At 43.6% G+C, this 14,159-nt stretch overlaps 1 protein-coding gene across 2 annotated transcripts in view; it reads right to left on the bottom strand.

Moving 5' to 3' along the window:
• Positions 1–14,159, bottom strand: part of Fbxl13 (F-box and leucine rich repeat protein 13) — a 211,753-nt gene that overhangs the window by 36,714 nt on the left and 160,880 nt on the right. For both annotated transcript variants that reach the window (XM_036180894.1, XM_036180895.1), the window contains 5 exons: positions 13,714–13,812; positions 12,916–13,033; positions 12,667–12,829; positions 10,079–10,198; positions 9,103–9,229 (listed from right to left, as the gene is read on the bottom strand). In XM_036180894.1, coding sequence (XP_036036787.1) covers positions 9,103–9,229; positions 10,079–10,198; positions 12,667–12,829; positions 12,916–13,033; positions 13,714–13,812 — 627 coding nt within the window. The remainder of the gene's footprint in view (positions 1–9,102; positions 9,230–10,078; positions 10,199–12,666; positions 12,830–12,915; positions 13,034–13,713; positions 13,813–14,159) is intronic.

Here is a 14,159-nt window from a genome sequence, read left to right on the forward strand (position 1 = left end):
AGACCACATTCTTACGTTTTTCACTTGCTCTTGGTAAGTAAAATTTTAACACATGGTCTTTGGAAATTAAAACTGAGCTCCCTCTAATGCTAAAAACCCACTTAGTCACTGTTGCTAGCATTCAGACCGGTCCCTTGGGGACCCACCCAGCACCCTGACAATGTCATCTTATGTGAAGTCCTCTTTAAGAGAAAACCCTCCCCCTTCTCTCTCTCTCACCATGAGGTAGTGCACGCCTCCTCTCTTCCTTTTCTTTCTCTTCTTCTCCTTTCCTCAGACCCTGCCCGTTTTCTATTTCTAGCCCGCTCCCTTAATAAAACTTTCCACATGGGTGCTGTGTCTGCATGGTGTGACTTTCCACTATTGCCCCCTTGGTCTATGCCCACTGGGTCTGCATTGCATGTCTCCCTCACCTGTTGTGGGGCACCTTGGCTCCACCCACCAAGGCCTCTCTCCTGCCGTTTTACAACATTGGTGCCAGCTGGCAGAGGCCCTCTTGGCACTTTCTCCTGCCTGCTGGCAGTCTGAGACATACTGGAACCTTCAACACGCACTTCATCCAACATTGGTATAATTGGTAAGGCCCCTCTTCTGGCCATTTTCCATGAGTTGAGAGTCGCCTTGTCTTGACTATGGTTTCTCAGCTCTCTGCCCCATTCATAAGTCTGGGTGCCAGGCAACCTTGTGTCTCTCTGGCTCAGCACTCTTTGGTCCCTGTTCTTGGATGAAACATTGTAGCAGCCTGTGCCATCTTATCTCTCGGACTCAGCTTCCTTGGGGCCCCTGCTCTGTGTTTGACGAATCGCTCAGCAGCTTGAGCCGTAATCACTCTGCATCACTGGTGGACATTACGTCTACCACCAAACTTCTACACTTAATACCTTATGGAGCGGCTTCTAAACTTATCTGCCTTCACAGTCAGACTTGGTCCCAAACTCCTCATCTTCGCAACTTCTACCAGGGCTCCAGTAGATGCAAGGATTCTTGGGCTACGCATTCCCATCCCTTCCTCCCTCCCTCCCACCTGCTGCTGCTGCTGCTGGCACTACCACATCCCTGACCCTATCCACGGGTAGTCAGTCTTGTTCTTCCGTTCTGTCTGTCTGCTCTCCACTCCTGGGGCTGGCAGAATTGGAAGACCTGGCTTGACTCCTCTGCTTTCAGCCCGCAGAGCCAGCTGTTTCTCTATGTCCCAATTCCTCCTCCCTGCTGGGTCCACCGCGGACTTGCTTTCTCACCACCGCTGCTGCTGCCCCCTCTGCTGCCCCCTCTGCTGCCATCACCACCTCCTGCACCTTCTCGCTCTGGTACATGAAGCGTTAAAGTTTCCCAGGAAGTTTTGTCCATTCTGCTAAAAAGTCTATTTCATATGTATGTATGAAAATGTGTGACTGAGATGGCTACATGAATGTGTTTCTGACTGATTTTGAATGCTTGATTTTATATGTTCCATATATGTTCCATTTGTCTGGTTAAAAAAACAAAAACAAAAACCCATGTGAACACATGGGCAGGTGCCATCTTGACTGAGGTTAAAAAGAGTCATAGGACTCCACCACCATCTTTAGTAAGGGTGACTGTGTAAATTGGATAGTTTTCTGTATGATAGTTAATCTCTTGCCTCTTCTCTCTCACTTAATTCTGTTGCATGTGGTGTGTTTGTTTAGTGGCATACCCCAACAGGGCCCACTTATCCATATGATACCAGGACCTCACTCTCCTGCTCTCTTCTGCCTATAAAAAATCTGCTTTCTCATTTACTAGTAAATCTCTTTTTTATATAGACAGTGTTAAAATTGTTCTATGCTGGCTCTAGGGTTGGATTATGGCTCTTCCCTCGCTAGACCCAGGCATGCTTATAGTGATACTTTATTTGTACTGAAATGTGATTTTATTTGTATATTAATAAAGTTGCCTTGGGGTCAGAGCAAGCCATAGCAGAAGCTGGGTGGTGGTGGTGCATGCCTTTAATCCCAGCACTTGGGAGGCAGAGCCAGGCAGGATCTCTGTGTGTTCAAGGATACAGCCAGCATGGAGACACACGCCTTTAATCTCAATACCAACCATAGAAGACCTGGAGGTCTGTACAGACAGGCAGTGACGAGGAGGTCATGTGGCTGGGTTTACAACCAATGAGAAGGCAGAACAGAAAGTCTATATAAAAGACAGGACACAGGAAGTAGCTCTCTTGCAGAGAGGAAAGGCAGAGCAGCAGTGAAGGGTAAGGTTTTCAGATCTCAGCTATTGCTCTGACCTCTTGGTTTTAACTCTGCAATTGGCTCTGTGTTTCTTATTTAACAAGATGGTTACAACTACTCATGCTTATTGAAAAGTCTCCTCTATGTCATTCTGTCAGTCTGAGTCCCTGGCACAGTGACAGGAAGAAGAAAAACAGAACAGCCCAGATATTAAAATTTGGAATTGTTTGCAGTATTAGAGCTTGGTGTTTTCTCCCTCTTAAAATAAAAGAGGGTAATTTATTTTTGATATTACAGGAAGACATTTGAGAGATTTTAAACCTTTTATTAAGAACAGTTTTTAAGATATTTAAATTTATAAGGCTATGGCCAACTTGTCAGCTCATTTTTATATAAAAATCAAGCCTTACTTTTCTAAAGCTACTAGGTCTCTTGATAAAAAAATGTTCTAAGATAGAAAAGTCCATGCAAGCTTTGAGGATCTCAAAAATGATTTAAGATATAAATACCAGTTAAAAAAATATAAATAGATGATTAAATGCTTCAGAGTACTTTCCCCTACTATATTATTGTTATATTAAGATTTCAAAAGTTCAGAGTTTAACAGAATTCTGGTACTGTTTGAGTCATAAGCTCAAGACTTTAGATTTTCTTTGGCTGTCTTCTAAATATAAACTTATAGATATGAGTCTACTGCTGTTCTACAGATATCTATTAAGTGCTTTTTCTATTATTTGAATTTTAATATTGGTTGCTAATACTAATATATCTAAAACTTTTATATCCTTTTGTAAAATAAAAATTCATATAAAGTTCAGAGGATCAAAAGAAGTCATACAACTTGGCTCTACTTCACAGTGGTCAAAAGGACTCCAGGTAAGTGCAGCAGTATAGCCTGAGTTTTCCCTACCTGTTTATTCCTGAAGATGGTATTTTTCTCTCTCCTGGTCTTGGAACTCTTCCCCTTCCCAATTATTAAAAATATGGCCCTAAAAGTTCCAAATAAGTTCATAAATTTTAACTTCTGTTCCTAGTTTGAACTTGTCTCGACAAGTTTCCACTTGACTGGTAGACACCTCCAAGCATCGGTTGCTGACTGCAATCTGCTCCAAACAACCATGAGCTCTGGACTTGCTGAAGGCTGACGTGGACCAGCCCAGCTAACGTGATTGCTCCCTGTCTCTGCAGCTGGGTCAGATAACCACATGCTTCTGATAAATGCTTCATTGTCTAAATTACTTCCTTCCTTTTGACTAGCCTTTCAGCCTTCCTGGGCCCTGATCATCTATACTCCATTTTAGCTTGAAGCATCTATAGAAGAGAGAACATTATCCCTACCCTCAAAACAGGCTAAAAAGGTTAAGTCAAAGATAAACTCCCTGGCATAGGGGACAAAATGTCTACCTAAAATGCCCATTGACAAACTAGGAAACGGGGCCCAGAGCTGTCAGTTGGTAGATTTATTAACTAAAATGGTTCTGCAGTAAGACACTTGACTTTCTTTTTCCAAACCAAAGAGGTATTATATGGCCTTAAGAAAGTATTATTTCTATATAAATCATTCAGGATTATAATCTGGCTATACTTGAATATCAGAACTACAGGGCCTTAAAAATGACAGTAAATGCAGATATTGCTGCCCTAGAAAAATATGTTTCACATTTAGAGGAATTGCTCTCCTCTCTAGCTGAAATAGTTCCCCAAGATAGAAGGGTCCTTCACCTAAATTTTTTTTCAATTGGTCCTCCTGGTTATCATTCCTTCAACAAGGGGGGCCTATGCAATGCTGTTTTTATGTCAATCACTTAGGGGTCTTTAGAAACTCCATGGCCCTGCTGAAAAAGTGGATCCATGACAGAGAAAGGCAGCCCTGGTGTCTGATGTCTGCCTTAGCCAGCCCCCTGATGATCTTGTTTCTTTTGAACCTTTTTTACAGGGGTAGACTAGGATCACCTGCATGTCAGATGTTTGTATTGAGATTCACAATGCCAAAACTGCAGTTATGAAATAACAACAAGCCTCAAATATTTTGGACTGGTATGGACTTTTTGTATGATGATAGAAATGTAAAGCTATATTTGATTCAAGTCTGGTTTAGAATATACTCTATGTGATAATAGAAATTGAAAGTCGTAAAGGTGTATTCAGATTAAAAAAAGCTAACTTAATGATTTACCCCTGTATCTTTGCCAAGTGTTCAACACCAAGCTTCTAGAGAATTTAAATAAACAATGGCATAGGTTTGATAAATAAGGTATCTAAGAAACAAGATATATATTCTATGATGGAGTTTCTGGTCCCCTGATAGGACCCTTTTCTCAGAGTTGGGCCACACCTCAACTCACAGGCCCTTTCCCCTGTTCTCATTTGGCCCTGGGTCTTCCCCTGTCACTCTTCTTTGCCTTCTCGGGAGATGGTGAGTCCTGGTCTCATGAAATTGGATAACATATTGGAGACTGTTTAAGCTGATGATAGTCATTCATACCTGATAGACAGACAGTCCTCAAATGCTCAGAGATCTGCAGAATATGGCATTTAAAATGTTTAATTAAAAAGCTTTTCATGGTAGACATGCCAGCTCCTGGAAGCACCCCTATTTCCTCCAAAGAAGATGGACAGGCACAGAAGAGCCTCCACCCAGAACTTGCTCCAGAGTGGCTGCACCAGCCACTGAGCAAAAACTGCCTTTCACCTCAACTACTGCCTTTCGCCTTGACTGCTGCCAGGGCCTCTTCAGACCATGGCAACAGGACTCTGGGAACCCATTGCCTCACTTTTGCCTAGGCAAGGTAGGCTGGTCCTCCCCACAAGCTCCTACCCCACAACTGTCAGATCTTCTGAGGTCTGGCATGCCTAGAACTGGCAGCCGAAGACTGATGTTGTTGCCCTGAGACCTCTGCCCTCAATGACCATGGAGCCAGCAGGTAAGTCTCTGTCACTTTCAGTCACTAACTCAGGTAAAATTTATCCTTCTCAGATCTCTGATGTCATTTGATGACCAGGTTTTGTCAGTTCAACAGCAGCAACCCAGGCTCCAGCTGCCTTCCCAGTTCTCTGTGTAAAATCCATAGGCCTCACTCTCCTAGAGCCAATACTAAGTCTAGACATAGTTCACCTTGCTACCAGACTCAGAAAAAGGATAAACTCACTTTGCAATGACTGCTCTCAGTGTCTCCTGGTGAATTAGATAAAAAGGAGGTGCTTTAAGGTTTGTTTATGTGAAGACAGGAAAGCTGTCTCTCTCTCCTGCTCATTTACTTATCAGATCTGATGGTGCTTGATGACCAGGGTACTAACAATTTGCCAGTTTTACAACTCTTCCCCCAACCCCAAGGCTACCTGTAGCTCATTAGTAAGTTTCCTGTTAAAGTACAGACAGGTGTGCCTCATTCAGAGACTCCATGATAGAGGATAAACTGGTTTCAGATGCAGTTTCAGAGGTTTAGAGTTTCAACACTGGTAAATGCAGTATTGATAAACTGATGGAGCACTTACTACAGATGGTCTTAGGAACCCTTAAGTTTCTGTGGGCTTTACTGGTTCCAGCTTTTAGAGACAGGCTAGCATTAGAGAGGGTGTGGAAGCCTCCCTCTTCCTCCTTCACTCACTCAACCACTTCCATTCAGTAATTTTCCCCTGGTTAGAGATTCAAAGATGTGTTTCATTTGGGCTGAAACCAGGCCCCAGAAAATGTTCATACCTTTTAACCCAAAGCCATAGCTTTTGCTATGACATCAAGATGTAAATCTATTCCAGTTGTTTTACAAATACTTGCAGGTTTCTGCACAGACCCACCCTCCTGCCAGACTTGTGCTAAGGCCAGACCCTCGAAGGCCCTCCAGATACACCACTAACCATTGCACCAACCAAAGACACCAACCAGGCAAATACTGGCAGGCTGACTTCACCCACATCTTCACTGATGAAAAGTTCTGTTATCTCTTAACTCTTACTGACACCTTTACAGGATGGATGCTCTCTCTGCTCCAGGGAAACCGCAGATGGGATGGCTCCTGTACTCCTGGAACACATCATCCCTCGATGTTCCATTTCCCCAAGCTCCCGAACGTCACTGCTGGTACCACCTCTCCAGACTCAAGGCCATATCTGCTCTTGTGTCTGACTCATCCGTTCTTGCCTCTTCTGTACAACCAGGGCACTTTTTCTCCATCCCATTCTTCCTGGCAGTTATCACTCTCCATGGCTAGCCCCACTCAGGAGGCCAATGACAACAATCTATTTTTCCCATAGCAACCTGCCTTCTCAGCTCCCTCAAGGAACGGATGCCTGAGGTCTCCACATGACAGCTAACTGAATGCTTCTTCACTCTTCCCGCTGTGCGTGACCCCAACTCCCAACTTCCCCTTCCCCACCTTGCCCTAAAATCAGGAGGAAACAGTGTCAAGAATTTGGTGCCTTCATCTCCCCCCCCCAATTGCTATCCATAACTCACCTTTTTATAATAATCAAATAGGGAGGGATGTTAGCATTGAGGCCCACTGCTTGGGGACCAGCCCGGCATCCTGATGTCATCTTACATAAAGTCCCCTTTAAGAGAGAACTCCTAATGCTTCTCCCCTTTCCTCTCTCACCACCTCTCTTCCTCTTCTCCTCTCCTCGGACCCTGGTTTTCTCATTCTTCCACTCTCCCACTCTTAATAAAACTTTCCGTGTGGGTGCCATGTCTGCATGGTGTGAGTTACTTTCTGCTGTGCCCCCTGGGTGGCTGCCCACCGTGTCTGCATGGCATGTATCCCTCACCCACTGTGGGGCACCTGCCAAGCCCTCTCTCCCCTTGTTTTACAAAAACTGTACTGTGCCTTCACTTAGCAGACCTTTCCTGGCATGTGGAGAGAAAAGGGGAGGAGATGAGAGGACAGGAGAGGGGGAGGGAGGGAGGGGAGAAGAGGCAAGAGCAAGAAGAGAGCAAAAGAATGTGGTGCTAGGGGATTCTGTGTCATGGTGAGCCTGTCTAGACCACCTCAGATCTGATTAGCTGCGGAGGCAGACAAAGCCTCCAGACGGGTCAGGGAACCTAACCATTCCTTGTAGAGCTGGTCAAAGTAAAAAGACACCAGAGTTTCTCTCTGCTCATTATTGTATCTGTTACAATCCAAGGAAACAAACAACAAACAACCACTAAGTATTCAAAACAGGCTAGAGAGATGGCTTAGTGGTTAAGAGTTCTCTTTCAGAGGACCTAGGTTCAGTTCCCACATGGCAGTTAACAAAAAGCCCTGGGGGATCCAATGCCCTCTTCTGGCTTCTGTGGGCACCAGGCATCTATGTGATAGACAGATGCATATACAGACAAATATTCATACACACACAAAAAAATAAAATTTAAAAACTAGAGGAAAGTTAATGTTAACAGAGAACTGGATGTGTAGATGGTACAGAAACTGAGAAGCTAAGTGTGTAGATGGCACAATCAGACACTAAGAGCCGTAGAAGCCATCACTCATGATCCTATGCTGGGACAAGGGGAAGAAATGGTGTTATTGGAGCTCAGAGATCAAGGTAATCCAGGGAATTGAAACCATAGCAGGGATGTTCCAAAAGAATTAGAGCATATAGGACATACAGGTGATGGCAATGTAAGAGGAGGAGGAAACCCTGGCCCTCCCTTCAAGGACCTGCTAGCCACTCTCAAGTGTCTCACTATGAGCACCAAGCTCAACTGGACTCTAGCTTACTTGAAGTCAGCCACTCTGCAGAAAAGCAAGAGAAGCCTGAAGCATGCGTCTCTGGGCAAACAACTGCATGATGGGGAAGCAGAATGTCTGTGGGGTTATCTGGGACAGTGGCCCTGAGACAGCCTCACAGGGTCACCATGCAGGTGACCAGCAGGATCCAGAGGAGCCCTGAGAAGTGGTCCTGGAGCTGAGATGAAACAGACATTGGAGATCTGCCCAGACATCAATTCCTGCATGCACGGAATACACTGCTGAGACTTCCAAACAGAACCTGCACCACAAGGGACTGATGACATACAGTGCTCCACACCCCCACCTGCACGTGACACTCCAGAGAAGGGCAGAGGAGAACATCCTACAGCGTGCAGGCTGGACCTAGGTGCACTCCTAAGTAAAGAAAGAAAAGAACCTACACCAACAGTGGCAGTTCTTCATCTAAAGCAGCTGGCTGAAGGCTGGGGAAGGATGTCCGTGGTGCAGTGAGAAGCAGATCATGCTAATGATGTACTGGGGCTGGAGATGTGTGGAGTTCCAGGCCTTGCTTCCAAATGCAGGGCTTCTCAGACAAGGTCTCAGACAGGTGACATTTGGCTTTGGTCTTTAAATAAAAATTTAGCAAGCAGCTAGCTGGGGGTGGAGCCTTCCCCGCTGCTGCCTTTCTCTCCTAGGACATCGAACTTTGAAAGGAATTCCTGCTTACACATACTGGTAAGGTCTTTGGGAACGTGCCCATCTCTCAGCAGCTTCCTTCATGGGTGAAGAAACGAACAGGGCTGGGGTGGCAGGACAGCCTTGTCTTTGAAGAGTAGCCTCAACTGCATTTGAGAAATCCAAGTCTTGTCTGGGCTCTTCCTGGACTTCAGCTTCCATCTCAAAGCGGTTTGTAGGGTGTGAAGCTTCCAGGGAAGTCCTATGCTCCGCTATCTAGAGTATATCACTGCTACACAACCAAACATCTATGGCAAAACCAATTTCAAACTGCTTGGTCTGTCATGCCTTACCTCAAAATACTAGATTTTGCTATTTTTTTAAACAAATAAACATGACAATTTACAAATAACATCATTTATTATGATTCTAGGGACAATATTCCTAAATTTTCCACTTGTAATCTAATAACTTAAGAAAGAAAAATATTGTTCTCTCCATTTTCTGTTTAAAATATGTGTATATATATGATATATATATCATGTATATTTTTTATTTACCTCATTTGAGATGAGTGTTCCAGAAAGATCTATTGATACCAAGGAGAGCATACCGGAAATGCATTCAATTGCCAGGTCAGTCAAATGTTCACAATTTCGTAAACTCAAATAGTGTAAATTAGGGCAGCTGAAAGAAAAGGCCATGAAGATTAACCTCAGCTCCCAGACACTCAACAATATCAGTTCTGTCACTAAAACTCTGGGGAGAACAAGTGGTGCAGAAGAAAGGATTTGTCTCTTTCAGCCTAAATGTAAGCCAGCAAACAGTCTGGCTGTTTGTTTTGTGGATACGGGGTCTTATTCTATGCCTTGAGCTGGCCTGCAACTCATAGCAGTGCTCTCTCCTTCCCCTCTGAAGTACTGGGATTTTAGGGTGTGAGTCACCACATCTGGCTAATATTTTGGCATTATAAAGTTGGGGGGAAGGAAGGTAGATGAATGGCATGCTTTCTTTGATTTCGTTTCACACAGTAATTTATAACAATGCAAGAAAAGCATTTATCACAGTCAGGTGAAACACCACCGTGGAAACACCCTGAAGAATAGCCATCAGAAGTGCAAGGCTGAGCTCTACACTTGTCTCTCAGGGGTTTGCAACAGGAGCTAAGCTCATCCCTTAGTGAAGGGAAGGCCATCACCAAGCCAGGAGGGTCAAGATTAAATCAATCAGTCAGAATAGCCCTCAGGGAACTTGGAGCAAGGCTTATACTAGGGACAGTATCCTTGGAAAAATGCAGAGAAGTCACACTATCTACATATCCATCTCTCCATTCAGACATAAGCCTAGGTAACAATAAGAGGAAGCAGTGCAATGGGATTAGGTTAGTTCAGTCTAATGACTCAATTCTTGAGGGCTATTCCAGCTTCTGAGTGTGCCTAGTGTGATGGAAAGGGCTTGGGCTCTTGGCTTTTAGGTCTATCTCTGATCACTCCCATTACAGCCAATGTTCTAATGCAGAGTACCCCTTTGTCCTACCGCTCTGACAGTCTAATAATGGAGGCGTCGCCCAGGAGGGAGCAGTTAGTCAAATTGAGCTCTCTTATCCTCACACTTGCAGGACCATCAAGAAATTGCCTCAGGCCAATATCACTAATCCTGTAGAAAAGAAAGAAGCATCATATATGATCTGATATACAAACATGCAGGCTGGTGGTAACATCAGTTTTTACATCAAATATATTCCCAAGTGGGAAATATCTACATACTGGTATTTTGTCAAATTAAAAAAAATTGATTGCATAGCTCTTATTATAACAAAAAATGGATAGATGATAGTAATAGGAGGGATATTCACAAAATGTTATCTGTGTTCATTTGTTTAATTAGGTGGCATGACTATTAATAACATAGATGTTCTCTTTCTTCCAGTTTAAAATGTGTGAAGGTTAAGAAATCCCTGACAGGATCTGCAAAAAGCTAAGGCCAAATTTTAGAATAGGGAGAAGCAAGACTCAAGATCCCAGATAGGTGTCCACTGCACTCAAGGTCACCTGGGCTGGACTGAAAATACAAGAGGTGACCTATGGAACTCGAGAGCAGAGAAAACTTGCATCTGGAAGAAGACCTTGACCTCAGCCCATCCTCATTAGAAGCACCTTCAGGGGCCAGCACCATCTCCCTGTGGTATCACTCCTGCATTAACTGAGGAAGCACTGGACTCATCATCCTCTATCTTCCAATAGGGTTTTTATTTCTAATTCCACTTGAAGACCACCAGTTCCATCTTTAGAAAGCCTTTCAGCCAGTGAAACAAAACAGGGGATTGTATCAGCTCAAGCCACAGAAGAACATTCACACACAGCCAGTCTACAGGAGGGTGTGCAGACAGGAAGAGTACTGAGGGCAGTCCAAGATGGCTGCACTCTCCCTTTGTGCCCACCATTTGGTCAGATTCGCCAATAGCAGAGCAGAAAAGGCAAAAGGTGATTGCCTATTTGCTGTAATGAAATGCCATGAGCCAAAGCAGCTTCTGAGAAGGAGGGTGTGTTTGACTTACAGTTTCAGGATACAGTCCATCATTGAGGGAGGTCAAGATAGGAACTCAGAGTAGATAGTCACTTCATATCCAGTCAAAAGCAGAGAGACCTGAGGGTACCCAAGGCATCCAGCACTGCTTCCCATCTCATACTACTCAAGGCCTGTCCTGGTTCCCTTTCTGCTGCTGTGAGAAAACACTGACCAAAACCAACTTGGGGAGGAGAGCACTCATTTACCACATCTTACATCTTAGAGTCCATTGTTAAAGCAAACAAGGACAAGAACCAAAAGGCAGGGAGTCAGCAGCAACCTCAGAGATACAGGCTCACGTTCAGCTATCTTTTTTAGATAGCCCAGGCCCTCCTAATTAGACAGCACCCCCCACAGTGGGCTAGGCCCTCCTACATCTATAAGTAATCAAGACATAGTCATACCCACAGGTCAACTTGATAGAAGCAATTTCTCAATTGAGGTCCCCTCTTTCAGATTGTGTTCAATTAACAACCAAGATTAGCCATCATAGGACCCCAAAACCAGGGCACGGTATTGCCCACATTCATGGTGGGTCTTTCCATGTCAATTAACAAGGCATCCCATATATACACACAGAGAAGGCCAATGTAACATAGACAATTCCTTAATTGAAAATGACAAAGTTGACATTAAAAACTACCATAACATCATGTTCCAGCAAATGGACTAGTTTAATGAATCCCATGATGCATCTCGCCCAGCCACATACCTGGGCTGCAGCTAGGAATGCATCCCAGAGGCTGGTGGGGTGGGAATGAGGCATGATGGAGCAGAGGGTCCAAACCCAATCAACTCGGCGAACATCAGACTGGAGTAATCAGTGAGTAATGTTTTCATTAACAAGAAGAGAAAATATAGCACCCAATGTGTAAGACAGAGAAATATATCTCTGGAAAAGATTTGTACATGGAGCAGATAAAACAGCACTGTGGGCAAGAAAACAGGAGTGAGAGTTCGCAAAGGAAGAACTTGAAGCAGGGACAGTTTAGTAACCTGAGGCTCTCTTTAGCTTGAATTAGCCTAGCCCCTTTGCCTGCACATATGTGTACACATATCTCCCCGCACACAATGTACCTAGCAGCCCCAGACCCTCAAGCCCCACCCACACTGAGCTATTTGTGCAGCTCTCTCTGAGAAACAATGTGAGTTGCTTTTCCCCCAACAACAATCAAACCTAGACAGTTTCCATTCAAATGGATTTCTAGACACCCAGAATGAAAAATAGGCGGAGCCACCTCTACTGGTTTTGGGAGCATATGCAATAAGGCAGAATTGTGTTTTCAATGAACTTTTAGGGAAAATCCTCTGCTTACTATCTTAGGTCTATGCATAATTGGGCATGCATATGATTAAAATCAGATGCATTATGGGAAATGACATGTGCAGTGGAAAAAGGATTATATAATTATCAGTCAAAATGCTTACATACACAGTAAGACTTGGACCCCTGCCTTTCCTAATCCCCTCATTAACATTATGGAGAGAGCCTGGCTCATCCTTGATAATCTATGTTTCTTGAACACTGAGTTGACACACCCTGAATGATTTCTTACCTCACACAATTGGTCAAGTTCAATACGGTCAATTGCTTCAAAACTGACATTGACTTAAGGCTGCTGTCTGTTAGTGCCTTGCAGTCCACCATGTAAATGTGATTGATACCTGGATAATTCTTGTCTATATATTTAAAGCATGCATCAGTAATCCTTTTGTTTCCTGTTGAAAAGAAGAAAATACAAGTCCTATATTTAAATGTCTAGGGAATAAAATGTAAAAATAGGGTTAAATTTAATATCACAGACCTTCAAATCGGATCTTTTTGAGGTTACAGGAAGAAAGAGCTTTGAAAGCACAATCAGAGAGGTGTGGTGAGCCAATGAAAACCACTGTTGAAATACGGGGACACTTCTCAACCAAGACCTTTGGGAAAGGAAGAAATGGAGATAGGCTAACTACTACAGAGAACCAACAGTGAGAAGATACTGTCATTTCCCCTCAAGATCTTCAGAAACAGACATCCTAACTACTACATTTTCCTAATTTTGAAACAAAAAGGGCTGTTTTCATATTTTATGAAATCAATATGTTTCAGTAATGCAGAGAAATGAAAATTCAATCATGTTTCAAGAGCATGGGAACACACGAGGAAATGAAATGCTAAAGAAGTCAATTGGCAGTTTGACATGGGAGAATTACAACTGTGTTTTGGCTATAACATCATAAAGAATTTAAGCATTCAAATGTTTTGGTTTGTTTGGTTTTTTTTAAAAATAGGCATTGGTGTTTCTCCTGCATGCATGTTTATGTGAGGGTGTTGAGTCCCCTGGAACTGGAGTTACAGACAGTTGTGAGCTGCCATGTGGGTGCTGGGAATAAGCCCAGGTCATCTGGAAGAGCAGCCAGTGCTTTTAACCACTAAGCCATCTCTATATCTTGTCAAATGTTTTTTAAGGTGCATGCATGTGTGTATGTGTAAATAGTTAAGTGATTTCCTAGCTATTAATCAATTCAAATAAAAAGTCAATTCCCATTTCTTCACAGCCCAGGCCATTAGAATACATACTCATATAAACGAAGGGAAAGGCTTTCTCACTACCTACTTTTACACAGTTGTCTGTAAGGGTTGGCATGTCATTGATGGTCAGGTGCATGATTCCTGTGCAGCTGCTCGCAATGTTCCTGAAGCCTTGCACTGAGATCTGAATCACAGAGGGGAAAATCATGGGAAAATGAATTAGCTGGGCCACTCATGAAATGCAAGGAAGTGATCACCAAGGGTGGCCGTGAAATTTTTGCATGTTTTAAAGCTAAAACCATGTGCTGGTGGGATAGCTCAGTGAGTGAGAGTGCTTGTTGGCAGCCAGACAACCTGGATTCAGTCCCTAGAGCTCACATGCTAGAAGACAGAACTGACCCCAGCATGCTGTGTTCTGACCTCTATAAGCTCCATGTGGCCCATGCACTGAGGCATATTTGCACACATGCCCCAAACAAGTAAACAAATAAATGTAATTTTCAAATAAATAAAATAAAATTGAGAGCATAA

This window comes from Onychomys torridus, chromosome 3 (assembly GCF_903995425.1).
Source record: "Onychomys torridus chromosome 3, mOncTor1.1, whole genome shotgun sequence".
NCBI lineage: Eukaryota > Metazoa > Chordata > Mammalia > Rodentia > Cricetidae > Onychomys > Onychomys torridus.